Source organism: Calonectris borealis, chromosome 1 (assembly GCF_964195595.1).
Source record: "Calonectris borealis chromosome 1, bCalBor7.hap1.2, whole genome shotgun sequence".
NCBI classification, from domain to species: Eukaryota; Metazoa; Chordata; class Aves; order Procellariiformes; family Procellariidae; genus Calonectris; species Calonectris borealis.
In genome coordinates, this window is record NC_134312.1 from 95323589 (window position 1) to 95337174 (window position 13586).

At 41.4% G+C, this 13586-nt stretch overlaps 1 protein-coding gene across 3 annotated transcripts in view; it reads right to left on the bottom strand.

Annotated features, from left to right (window-relative positions):
- Window positions 1-13586, bottom strand: part of IMPG2 (interphotoreceptor matrix proteoglycan 2) — a 69770-nt gene that overhangs the window by 50842 nt on the left and 5342 nt on the right. For 2 of the 3 annotated variants that reach the window (XM_075168091.1, XM_075168081.1), the window contains exons 2-3: window positions 12994-13254; window positions 1705-1871 (exon numbers count right to left, since the gene is read on the bottom strand). In XM_075168091.1, coding sequence (XP_075024192.1) covers window positions 1705-1871; window positions 12994-13254 — 428 coding nt within the window. Of the gene's footprint in view, window positions 1-1704; window positions 1872-5856; window positions 11471-12993; window positions 13255-13586 lie in introns of those variants that run through there. The other variant, XM_075168100.1, reaches the window with a different exon arrangement.

Sequence of the window (13586 nt, forward strand, 5' to 3'; positions counted from 1 at the left end):
TTTGAATTTAAATTGAGTTCAGGCTTTTATTTCAAAAAAAGTTACCTAATAGATTCGTGACATTTTATGTGGAGCACAGTGGTGACAGCATTCAATCCCCCTTAACACAGTGTAGTCTCCCATCAAATCAGCCCAACAACCGTCACCTTTTATCAACCATGTTGAAAGCAAATAGAAGGATGAACAGTCCTTTTCCAGAATATTGCAATACTGAAGGGAATATATCCATTTACAGGAGAAAGGAAACCTAAGTCACACATAAACCACCTGAATAAATCATCAAACACAGAGCACTTTATCTGACTCCCCTGTAATGCTGAAGGGTCATACCCAAAAATGTAAAGCAGCAGTGGGAAGTTAGATGCACCATCCTGCTTCCAAGAATCATCCTGGTTTCTTTTAATAAGCTCCCACCATAGATCATCTCATTACCAAAACTTTACATAAAGCAATGATACATTCACTGTGCACATAAAAATTTCACATGAATTTTATTGGTCTCCATCTTTTTGCAAAGTCTTCTAAAGACAACAGTACCATCAGACGTCATAGCAGCAAACTTTTGCTAGCATCCACCTGTGAAGACTAACGTGCAGGCTCGGAATAAAAACCTCTCTCCATTATCCACAACAGTTTTCATACTGACATTCCCTAGTGCACATTCCTAGCATAGGAATCTCCATAAAAAAGCAGAAAGGAAAAATCCATACTAGCAGAACATTACTGATTCTATGGGATCGTACATTCAAGAATTATCATAAGTTTCATAAAACTGCTCATCCATTAGCTTGCAAAAATAGAAGACACTGTAATCTTAAAGAAGATCCATAAACCACCATACATTTTAAGACAGCTTTTTATCCAGAAAAATTAAGATATCTACTGATCTTAGATGCATACAAAGTTAAGCACTTAATTTTAAAATTCACAAACCCCTGAAAAGACACCCTCATATTTCATTTGACATAGGCTTCTTTAGTTTAGCTTAATGCTCCTTTTATTTGCTTTAAGCTAAAATAAGCTTGCTTTAAGCTAAAATAAGCTTGCTTCAACTAAAATAACAGCGAATATACCAAGATATTCAGCAATTTTTTATTAAACTGTTTTACACTCATACTCCGATTTTAACTTCTGCAGCTCCCCATGGTGACAATGTTATCAATTGCCTTCATAGGACACTAAAGCTTTTTATATTTATAGCCGCACTCATTTCAGTCAGGCTGCAGTGCACAGACGTCACAAACCTACAGCAACATAAAACATCAAACAGGTAATTTTGCCATACGTTTTGTCTTGGTAATATCAGAACTACAGCTCAGAACTTCCTGCTTAAGGTGCCATTTGGGCCGAAGGCATCTCCATGTGCAGGTCAGAGCAGGAAGGCTGCTACGCCCCGCAGAGGGCAACGCGCCACAGCCTGCCTCATGTCGTGCTGCCTTTTCAGACAAGGGGTCTAGACATCATCTATTGTCAGGAACATACCTACTGAAGACAACATTGTCTTCATCATCATTGCTCCATCACGTCAGCTACAACTTTGTTTTTGGAACTGATCTCAGAACTACGGATCCAAGAGCTGCGATACCCGTGCCTGTGCATTTTAAGTGCTCCACATGTTACTGCCTGCCATATGCCAAGCTGCATGTTGCAGTGGGACGTTATGCCCTTTCTCGTGAGAAAACACCAACCAGGTGCTGCACCCACCTTCACGATCAGACTCCGGTGCTCTTCAGACTGACTGAAGTTCGTGCCTATTTCAAAGATGCTCATCGTTCCTTCCTCACACAGGCTCATCCAGGTGTGATACTCTTCACGCTCTGGCAGTCTATCCCAGAATGTCTTGAAGACTTCCCAGACTGTTTCCTGACACACTGAAGGCACAAGAAAGGTCTGGTGTTAGTACAACAGGAGTGCTTCCGTGGCATGGGTGGCCAGGATAGTATTGTCCAAATGTTGTATGCTTTTCAGTACATGAATATATAGAATACAGTGACTATACACCTACATGTAAACGTGTAAGGTGTTGAAGGGACTGTGTATTGGGTTTACGTGGCAAGGTTTTGGTAGCAGGGGGGCTACAGGGGTGGCTTCTGTGAGAAGCTGCTAGAAGCCTCCCCTGTGTCCGACAGAGCCAATGCCAGCTGGCTCCAAGATGGACCTGCCATTGGCCGAGGCCGAGCCCATCAGCAACGGTGGTAGCACCTCTGGGATAACATATTTAAGAAGGGGGGAAAAAAACCTGCACAACAGCAGCTGGAGGAAGGAGTGAGAAGATGTGAGAGAAACAACTCTGCAGACACCAAGGTCGATGAAGAAGGAGGACAGGAGGTGCTCCAGGCACTGGAGCAGAGATTCCCCTGCAGCCCGTGGTGAAGACTAGGGTGAGGCAGGCTGTGCCCCTGCAGCCCATGGAGGTTAATGGTGGAGCAGATATCTACCTACAGCCCGTGGAGGAGCCCACACCAGAGCAGGTGGATGCCCGAAGGAGGCTGTGACCCTGTGGGAAGCCCGCGCTGGAGCAGGCTCCTGGCAGGACCTGTGGACCCGTGAAGAGAGGAGCCCACGCTGGAGCAGGTTTGCTGGCAGGACTTGTGACCCTGTGGGGGACCCACGCTGCAGAACTGTCTCCCGAGGGAGGGACCCCACGCTGGAGCAGGGGAAGAGTGTGAGGAGTCCTCCCCCTGAGGAGGAAGGAGCGGCAGAGGCAACGTGTGATGAACTGACCCCAACCCCCATTCCCCGGCCCCCTGCGCTGCTGGCGGGGAGGAGGTAGAGAAAATTGGGAGCAAAGTTAAGCCCGGGAAGAAGGGAGGGGTGGGGGGAAGGTGTTTTAAGATTTAGTTTTTATTTTCTCATGATCCTACTCTGATTTGATTAGTAATAAATTAAATTAGTTTTCCCTAAGTCGAATCTGGTTTTGCCCATGATGGTAATTGCTGAGTGATCTCCCTCCTTATCTCGACCCACGAGCCTTTTGTTATATTTTCTCTCCCCTGTCCAGCGGAGGAGGGGAGTGATAAAGTGGCTTTGGTGGGCACCTGGCATCCGGCCAGGGTCAACCCACCACAGACTGACAGTGAAGATTTGGTGGATCTTCCACACTCATGCTACTTCCCTCCCTGATTTTTTATACTGAAGTAATTAATTACTTCATTAAAGAAAAAAAGAAGAGAGCAAGAGAGAGCGCACTTGTCTCCTGATAACCATCAAGAACAACAGTATTTTCACTGAGTGAAACTGCCCTTGATCAATGGGTCAAATTTTTATAAAATTTAGAAGACCAAAATAGTATGGCAAATGTTCTCACAGAAAGTAGAGCTGGAGCTTAATATATAAGAATGATAGTTGCACTGATCAAAGTTGTAAAGGCTACAATTCCTTTGGACTCACCTTTACATGGAATTTAAAGTAAGTTTCAGAAATTATAATTGCTTTAGTGATTTGAAAAACAAGGCAGGATAATGACACAACAACATAATATGCTAAGAAATAAGTCAATCTCTAACCCTAGTGCATGTATGCACTGAGAAAGAACTAGACATCTCTGACGGAACAGTCTGTGAATTAAGGGTTAAATTATCTTGTACTACGTCAGATGCTTTAACCTCCCTATCTCGCATGTGCTCTTTGCCAATCAGAGCAGTTGGTCACATAATGCTCAAGCAAGAACCTCTCTGTGACCCAGGGTAACTGGAAGAGAGGAAGATTTATAGGATTGTCCTTGTGTCCTGGAAAAGAACAACGTTAAAAGGAGAACAACTCTAAAAATCACTGGCAGCAGATGCCAGCCTGGAGTAGTAGCAGACAAACCTGCTTTTTGGCCTTAATTGGATTTCACTACTTATATATACACGGTTCAGCAGAGGAATGCTTTGCATTCAGGGAAAGTCCTGACATCATAAGCAACACCCTACAGGAGACTGACCATGAATCTATCTTTGGAAAGTAATTTTCTTCCATCAGCTTAAAAATACGCTGAAGGCTGCCAAAACCAGTACCTTACTGCTATTTCTTCTTGATACTCTCTATTCTGAATTCCAAAATCAATTAAATGTACCTGTGTAAAACTTAACACATAGATGACATATGGAAGCATACCTTCATTCAACCCAGAGATGGGCATTTTTCTTAAATGCAAAGGCTTTATAAATAACAACCTTAAGGAACTCTTTCATATGCAGTAGCACCTTTAAAGCTTAGCTGCTTCTGGCATGCTGGATGGCACCATGCAGAAGCAGCTCTTTTCTCCATTCCAAATTTCAGTTTATCAAAGCAGTTGAGACCATTTCTCCATTGAGGAACTCTACAGATACAGAGATATCTCTCATTCCATGCCACACTCCTGACAGCTTTCCTACATGGAGATCAGCCTTGTAGCTCATTTGATATGTATAACTAGAGAAGAATACCATCTTCAAATTCTGCATTATTAACTGTCAATAGTATATTACTGCTCTAGCACCCCTCCAGCTTCCAGGTAGTTAACTTCATCTGTAAGACACAGTAATTAGGTAAGGAGTATTGGAGGTGCTTCCAATCAGCTTTGCCTATGCATCTTTACTAATCAGAAATAAATAGCCAAATTTACAAGCACCCATGCACCCTCTCACATTTGCTTCCTCAGCAGCTGAGGAAGCAAACTCTTTGAGGCAGGGACCACATTTCCATATGACCTCTGCACAGACCTCAGTTAACGAAGCCATAATCCTGCTCTGGGATGTCTGGATCCTGCTGGAGTACCTATAAGCTTCCTGAAGCAGAATGACATCTGTAGTAGCCTCTCTAACATCCCACTCATAAGAGCTGCAAAAGACCAGGAAAAGACCGAAGTCCAGTTTCAAATCTAGAAGCCTGCACTAAGGAATACCATCCGCTCTCATTTCTTTTGGCGGTACTTGTATCCTGCATTCTGACTAATGGATCTTTCACTCCAGGTGCAACATTGTACAGCAAAAATCCTGCAATGAGATTATATTCCCTGTGGCTGGGATAAGTCTTCAGCAGGCTATCAGTGAGAGATGAAGCTATGGCAACAGCTTGCAAACACGTTGCAGTGGCAGTGTTTAATCCTACAGTTTTCAAATGGCAAAGGACTGGCTTTCCAGTTGCAAGTAATAATTGGTAGTAATAATTGAAGGCAGTTTTCCTTAATGCTCTTAAATAAGTTTAATCTCTTTTATAAAATAAATGTGATGAGACAGTGTCTTGCCTGAATACAAGCTGCTGCTGTATGAACAGTTGTCCCAATCAGCTCCCAATAGATTAAGGATTTGTTGTGTGTCCTTTCATTTGGGATTAGACACCTCACTGAATTCCAGTCCCAAAGGCTTTGTGCCATCTGTGGGCTCCAAGCCCATTAATCAGACCTAAGCTGTCAGAACAGGGTCATATTTTTTGTGGAAAGAGGAAAGGGGATGCGGATAAGGAGTCACCTTCTGTCCTCTCTAGCCTGTGTCCTATCTAGCCATTTCCACTGCAGCGAGCAGGAACAAGTTGGACAATATGGTGCAAATTGCTTCCATATTCAGAAGGAAAAGGCTGGCCCATTTCTTCCTCCCGAGCAGTCTGAGAGTTTGTTCGTTCTGACACACAGGGAGGGATTAAAAACCCCAGGCAAACATCTACCACGACTGCCACTTAAACACTTCTGTTAGGCTTGCCCAGGAAACCGCATCCTCAGCCATGGTGACCTGCTTGCCACACACAGCCACCCCGCAACCCTGTTGACACAGAGTCCATCTTGTCCTTGTCCTGTTTATTTCAACTGGCTAGTTTGTAAAGCAGGGGATTGCTTTGCAGGATAACAAATCCAGGCTGTAAGGGCTCAACCCAAGAACCATCCCCAAGCATGCTTACCTATATGGTGTTCAAGAGAAATTCATAGTCTGGCTAAAAAAAGGAACAATTTTGTTTCAGTCCTTTTTCTCGTACACCTTTTCAAAGTTTTGTAGTTAGATGAGAGTTGCCACTCCAAGCACAGAAAAAGAACAGCACAGTTTCTTCAGTGTGGTTCAAAACACGCTCATGTAAAGAAAGAGACAAGCATGTTTCTATCTCCCATCTCTCCTTCAGGTATGTCAAAGGGGGAGACAGTTCTTATCATGGCTTCACTGACGTGGCCACCCAGGGAACTGAAGAGACACACCCTCACAGTGCGTTCAAGTTCCATAAAAAATGTGATTAAGCTTCTTTTAACTTGAAGGTGGAGCCCACCCCTGTGGCAGGTTTTCGACTATCTGCTGGCCAGGGAGGCTTTTCAAAGTTTCTTATCAACCAATTCTTCAGAACTCCCATGTAAGAAAAACATGTTTTTCATAACTAGATTATAAGCATTCTGAGACTCTGTAGGCAAAACATGGAGACATAAAAATGTAAACAAAGTTAAACAGGACTTGACTGGAAGCTTCAGTAAATAACTATATTTTACTGTATAAAAATAATTCACTATCTTTCCTTTCTGACCTTCCAGCAACTTGCCAGTATGTGCCACATATACTATCTACATATATTGGCAATAAATGAAGCGACTTTTGACTAATATTTAAAATAGCAACTCCTTGAAACCAAAATAGAAAATAAAAGAAAATGGGTGGGAAAAACCCCCAAACAGATTTACCAGTAAGCTTTTTGACTAGCAATGTAACTTTGAATTTTAAATATAAAATGTTTAAAGTAGATAGGGAATAGGAAAAAAAATTGCAGCATCAGAGCTTACAATAAATTGACAGGAGCCCAACAGTTCAGAGTGACTGAAGCTGCTTTCTTAGTACAATATGCTGTGTTAACATACTCCAACTATTAAGTAAAATACATCTGCTGAACAGGCTTTGCGTAATGATCTTTCCAGGAATTAGGTTTCTAAGACTAGCTGCAAACCCCTTAAAAACCAACCAGCTAAGCAGCCAGCCCTGCCCGGATCAGGAAGGAACGGCCGAGCAGACCCAGCAGTGCTGCCGCAAGCCGCCTGAAGAGCAGACCAGTCCTCAGGGCATGTGAGAGGAGTCTGTCTTTATGGCTAGATCTCACGCCAAACTTTCACTAGCCCGCTACAGGGGTAGGCACAGATATATGGGACAGCATTAGCAAGACCAGGCCCTGGAAGAGATAGGATTTGCGATGAGGCCTCTAATCCCTGGCAAACAATACTGATTAAAAGCATCATAAAATCGAGATCAATCTTTTAAGGCAGCGAGCTAAGAGCCTTGATGCTACACGTGGGTGGGAAGGTAAGCTCCTCTAGAAAATTACTTCCTTCATCCCATGGCTGCAGTAATAAATAACTTGTATTTTAGTATTAATTGATCTCTTGGCTACTTTGCAATTTTCCTCTGAAGAATTCAAATGTTAAAAAAATGAAGGCTTATGAGATAAAGAGAGGCTCCCTCCTACAGAGATGCGATCATTCCGGGAAAGTAAGTAGGTATGCAGAAGACATGTAACTGACCGACACAATAAACCGGAATTCAAACCAAGAATGCAAACCAGGTGGCTTGTTCTGCAATTTTTCCCCAAAGTACATTTTGCACGCACATACTACATTTTGCATGTACTCCATCCTGAAATGCCTCAGAAATTAGAAGTCACTTAACTCATCACTGAGATAATCACCTTCAAGGTGAGAGAGGATGTAGGAATAATTGAAAGATCAGCATGTTCAGCCCATGCCCTTGCACAAACTTCCACTTGAGCAAAGTGTCATAGGTACTTAAAGTAGGCAAGGTCTTGACTTTTAAAGGCCAGGTTTCAAAGGCTGCCTCGGAAAGCTGGACATGTAGTAAGACCATGTGAATCCCAGCATATCTACTCCAGACGCTGAAAAGCCCAGCCCTTGGCAGCTTATCTGCTTCAAATGCAGTGTTTACGCTCAAGTAATACTTACAAATAATAGAGAACATCCTGAAAAGCTTAAGACAAATTGTGTTTCAGGCAAAAAAATTCCACATAGGCAGGCACAAGCTCTTTTCAGCCCTATAAATCTGCAGGAATGGGTGAAAAAAAGTTTATTTGAAGCTCCCTTTCCTAAAGACTTCTTCATTGTTTTCAAAACCTCCAGCTAAGATCAGCGATGAGATGATCTCTCTTGCTCTCTCTGAAATCCTCCTGTACGGCTACCTCTCATGCACCTGGGTAGGATACAGCGTCTCTGTGGCTTTACCATTCAGGATGCATTTATCTCTCAAATGAGAGACAATTAGCCTATTACACTCAGTCCATGCTCAGGGGTGTCCGAGGTTAACAGAAGGGGCACCACATGACAGCCCTGGGCACCTAGTAGGGGGTAGGGTGGCTTTCTGGCCATTTGTGTAAGTGGGCAATGCTGGAGTTTAATCCCAGTTAAATCCCATTAGTGCTTCTTAAGAGTTGAATCGTGTACAGTGGCTAGGAGCACTGAATCAGGCTGAATGTTCTATTTTGAGGCAACATGAGGCCAACTCCTTCTCCTCTCTAACAATTTCTGCACAACTGAATGGCTTAATTGCAGTGGATTTTGATAAGGACTACAGTGACAGGGAGACTGACAGACACCTCCTAAGAGATCTTTCCTTCAAAGACTTCATTAGCACTCACTAAACAAATTAATATACATACATGCAGAGAAATCACTTCATCTATTGCTGAAATGCTGCTGTATATGGCCTATAACATAGCAACCCTTAAACAATATACACAACAAACCAGGATTTTCAATTAAAATAGTTGAATGTGAATTGGCTAATCCACATGAAAGATTTTTTCTTTGAACACTAACATACTAAACTCTAGCACATAAACTATTCTCACCGGTAATATTTCAGTAACTACAAAGGAGTGTCTTTCATGGGAAAGTCAAGCTTTTTAGAAGCATATGCTGACATCTAGAAATTCAAATGTAGAGGGAGACAGAACTTGACCTTCTACAAATAAACTTCAGAAATATTTTGGCTGAGTACAAGCTATGCATAACATGTGCCAAGGATGAGGGGAAAACAAGGAGAAAAGGCTCACTCAGCCAGACACTGTATTTATTGTATGCTTGTATAGCCAGGTACTTTTTATGACTTTGACTGTTTGCTTTTATCATTATTCAGCAAGATTTGAGTAATTTGTAACATTCAGGATTTCAGCATCAAATTGAAACTTCACTCTTAACTCTGTCCATGTGCAGAACATAACATCATTATTTCTAAAGCTTCAGTAAATAGATTTGAAGTGACCCAAGAAAGGGGAAAATGAGAAAGCTCAGTGCTATGCCCAAGATTACCAAAGCTAGGGATCATAATGCGTAGAACTTCATTCCTGAGAAATACCTTTTATTCTTTCCAAATTTCCAATTGTCCTTGTCTCTCATCAGCTGTGACACACTAGAATACAGTCTACTTCCTTCTTTGGTCAGTATCTTTAAACACTATCTTTAGATTTTCAGCTTTATCTGAAGCTCTGGCTGACAAAAATGGTTCTGGCAGAGAGACTATCTGACCTACTCATGCGAAAAGAAGATACACTCACTCACCAGCATACACTGAATTGTTTAAGACAGTGGATCACAGTAGGAAAAAATGCAAACAGAATTCAGGAGAAGTAGCCACCAGAGTAATTACATCTCGGAGGTGGCAAAGAGCAGCAGTATTAACCCTGTGCCGTGGTGTCAAAATCCAGCAGCCTTTGTTTTACCCAATTAACAGGCACAGGATAGGGAAAGGGTGCAAGCCGTGCTACCTTGCAATCCTTATCTTGTTTCTGTTTTACTGGCTAATTCAACTTGCAAGTCTACTACAATCCTCAGCCCTCTACTGGCGATTTACACCAAAGGAAATGGACAGGTTCACTGAATTGTCTACATAAGGTGACTGGTCATGACAGAATTTTGGTCTGAGCAGGTATGGCCATTTTTCATATAACAATTTTTATTTGACAGGGGCCTGGGCTACCATCTCCCTGTCAGCAGTAAAGAACATCAATATCCATAATCAACATCAGCATATACAGAACACTCACTACCTGAAATCCCAGTATTAGATTTCCACAAAATACGTTTTGTGAAACCTCCAGCTGCCCACTGGACACACTGTGTTCATCACAACAGTCCAGCTATGAACCACCACCGGATTTACATGATTCTCCCAGCAGCAACCATAACATTACTACCATTTAAAAGGACATGCGTTAAAAACGCTCTGTAAGACCCAACCCATAGGCCTACAGTACCCAATCTGAAAGCATCTATGACTGATTTCCATCTCCATATTCTAAGAAATGAAATACAAAGCCAGGCAACAGCAGCAACCTCCACATACAGCTACAAGAGATGCAGAGACTATATCACACTGGGGAGTACAGAGACAATCCTAATCCCAGATTCGTCTCAAAAGAGACTGAAAATAATATCTCCTGCTAATGCAAAACTCAGTCCGTTCTGCAATGTGATTGACTGTAGGAATAAATCAGCACTTCAGAAATCTGTCTTCCAGACAGCAGGTGTAGAGAAACAAGTAGAAAAGCACCCATATTCTTGGCTGGTGCTTCTGACTACTACAGTAATAATAACAACCACCAGTGAATAATCATACCATTACTTAGACTTTCATATGCTGAAGGGTGCTACTGCTGTTTTAGAAAATACTGATTTTTCTCCAGATCCCTGTAGTTTGCCACCCTTTGAATTTTTTTATGATTTATTATATATTTATCCTATCTCTTTATCTTGTATCTTTTTAAGGCTAAAAAAATCCAGATGTTGCAGTCTGAAGAGAAAAAAAAAGCTGTACACTGTTAAGCCTACAGCTATATGACATAAGCACTTGCTTAAAGCCTATGAAACAAATGTTCGTCAGTCAGTCTCTGACACTAATAGAGGCTTTAGCAAGCTAGCAAAAGTAAATAAAGCTAGGAGCTGCAGATAGATAATTATATTCCCACCTGTTTCCTTCTAAGGTAGATATAGATAGAACAAACATAATCTGGATAATCAGCACATGCAAACCTTTTCTGTTTTCCTAACATGCTCTTATATCAAAACAGCAGTCAACCTTTCCTTCCATGGTAGTGGCACTGTTTATTGCTAATAATAAAGTAAAACTAAGGAAAGAATAGATTGTATAGAAACCATCCTTTCCAAAGAAAGTATGGGATATTAAAGTCATTCCTTACTTCAACAGATACAGAATAAAAAGAAGATTCTAAAAATGCAGACTGAGATTCAAAAATCAACAGATTCTGTGTACCTTCATATTTGTTCCCTTGTGGGGTCAGTTATTTTTCTAATCACTGATAGTAGCTGGTCTCTGAGTGCTAAGCAGTGACCACACTCTTTCCTAGGACTATTTTTGTGACAGTGCAGCGACAAGAAAGTCCATCTCACTATTTTATCACTTATCAGTTATCAACCGAAAAAGTCGGTTTCAAGAAAAAGCTGGCTTATAATTCAATAACACTCAAGGAACTGCTTTACTGTGAATGAAAGTAACAGCATCAACTCTCACTTACCTTAGGTGCATTTACTCAGGATGTGATTAACTAGACATCACCAAATACTCGTGGTGCAGTGCGTGAAGAAGATGACAAATTGCTTGAACCAGACCTTGCTCGTCTTGCTGCTAATTAAAGTCACCTCTGCTACTTGCAGAGATCTTTTTCAAAAGTTTCAAGTTAAAAGTGCTAAGGGTGGTCATAGCATCTCTGCTTAAGAAATCATTGTGGATTGTGGAAGCAGATGGACTAGGTGGATTTTTGGTTCAACCTAGGATCATTAAGTTCTAAATAAGCTTTTACAACCTAATTTACAGATTTTCCTTCTTTATTATCACTCACACTTTTGCTTACTTGGTATTGCCTTTACATACCGCTATCACAGATAATTGAGGGGTCACTGCAGTGAAAGCACATAGTATGGATTCATTTTGAGCAAAACAAAGAACAGTTGAGTGTTACTGGGTGGACATAAACAAGCAGCTTGCAAAGCCTGTCAAACTGTCTGCGTGATCATCAATGTCGACATCCCTCACAAGCTGGGCACAATTCATATTTGAATGAGGCTCTGATCCCATATAATCCTGCTTTCTCCAAATACATTCTTTATGTTTATTTTTACACAGACACTCAGCAACTCCCAGTTTTAACTGTTTTTCACTGCTCCAAGTGAATACATTAGTTACCAGTGGGAGTTTCTTCTATAGGCACTCAAGAAAGTCTCATTAAACATGTGTCTCTGAACACCTTTCTTTCTCCTTTAAGTGACAGCAGCTCTTTCCTGCTTCACCAATTATGTGCAAACATGTTAAGACACTATGAATTGTCTGAATGCTACAAAGCAGAGACGCACAAATACCAGAAAGTGCTGCATGACCTTGATGCCCCATTCCAGTGTTGTCAGACGGAAGGGTTAAAATACATCACATTGCTGCAATATTTCATCATGAAAGATGGGAATATTTCAGCTGTTAGTGGGAATGTTTCAGCTTTTCAGAGAAAGCTCTGTCACACCAAATTCTACATCTTAAAAGAAAGGGTTCATCTCTATTATACTATAGCCTAATACGCAGAGATTGGCTTTCTAGACAAGAGAATACACTATGCTTTGCACAACCAGCCATAGTCAAAAGTCACATGGCTGAGACACCAATGTCTCAGACTTGACTCTTTTCTGAAAGATCCCTCAGTGAATTCTACTAGCATTTGAAGAACACTGAATAAAACCAACAAGCTCGGTCATTTAGCTGACCTGTACGTAACACCTATTTTTCTTAGCATTCAAGTTGTTCTTTGAGAAAGGAGGAGTAAACACTAACTGTGGTTTCAGGGACTGAGAGCTTTTATGATGTAAGAGTGTAACCAGAAGGCAGTTTTTTTAGCTCAGAACAGCTCTCATAAGGAAGATTATCACAGAAAACTAAGTTTCTTGGGTAACAATGTATTTCCTATGGCCTGGTATTTATTATGTTTAAATATCTTCATCTATTATTTTTTTAATAAATAAATGTTCTTTATCAATTACCCATGAGATGTACAATCACTTACCTCTGAGCCTGAAATATTTCAAATGGTTGGCAATAGCCTGCTCAACAGACTCATCAGGGCAGATCTTAACTCCACTGGGAAACAGAATGGACCGCTTCCTTCGTAACAGCAAATGCTTGTTGACCTGTTCAGCCTTCACGATGCCATTAAGCTTTTTCAACTCAGGAGGCTGAGAAGGGTTTGCCAACTGCCAGCCACTAAGCCGAGGGGTTGGTGAACCATCTTTAGCCTGTCCTTCTTCTGTAGCTGAATAACCTTCTGCTGTGAAATTAAAACCACACATAAATTGCTCAGGTGAGATAGTGATGCAGTCATCTTATGGACCTTAATGCCATTGCTCTGGTCTCTGAAGGACGTAACTGTGCTTTTTTCTGTTAACAAAACCCGTCTGTATGACTGTACTATTATAAACAACCTTAAGCTCTTTACAGCATCCCATCAAACGGTAACATAACCTAAAGCCCTAACCCTTTGAATGCTAATGTTTTGTGTTTTAACCTCCCTTCTGTGATTGGCTTGTTTAAGTCAATGGGACTATATTTGTGAATAAACATGTACTTAGAAGCTTTCAGGGCCAGGAATGAAATGATTAA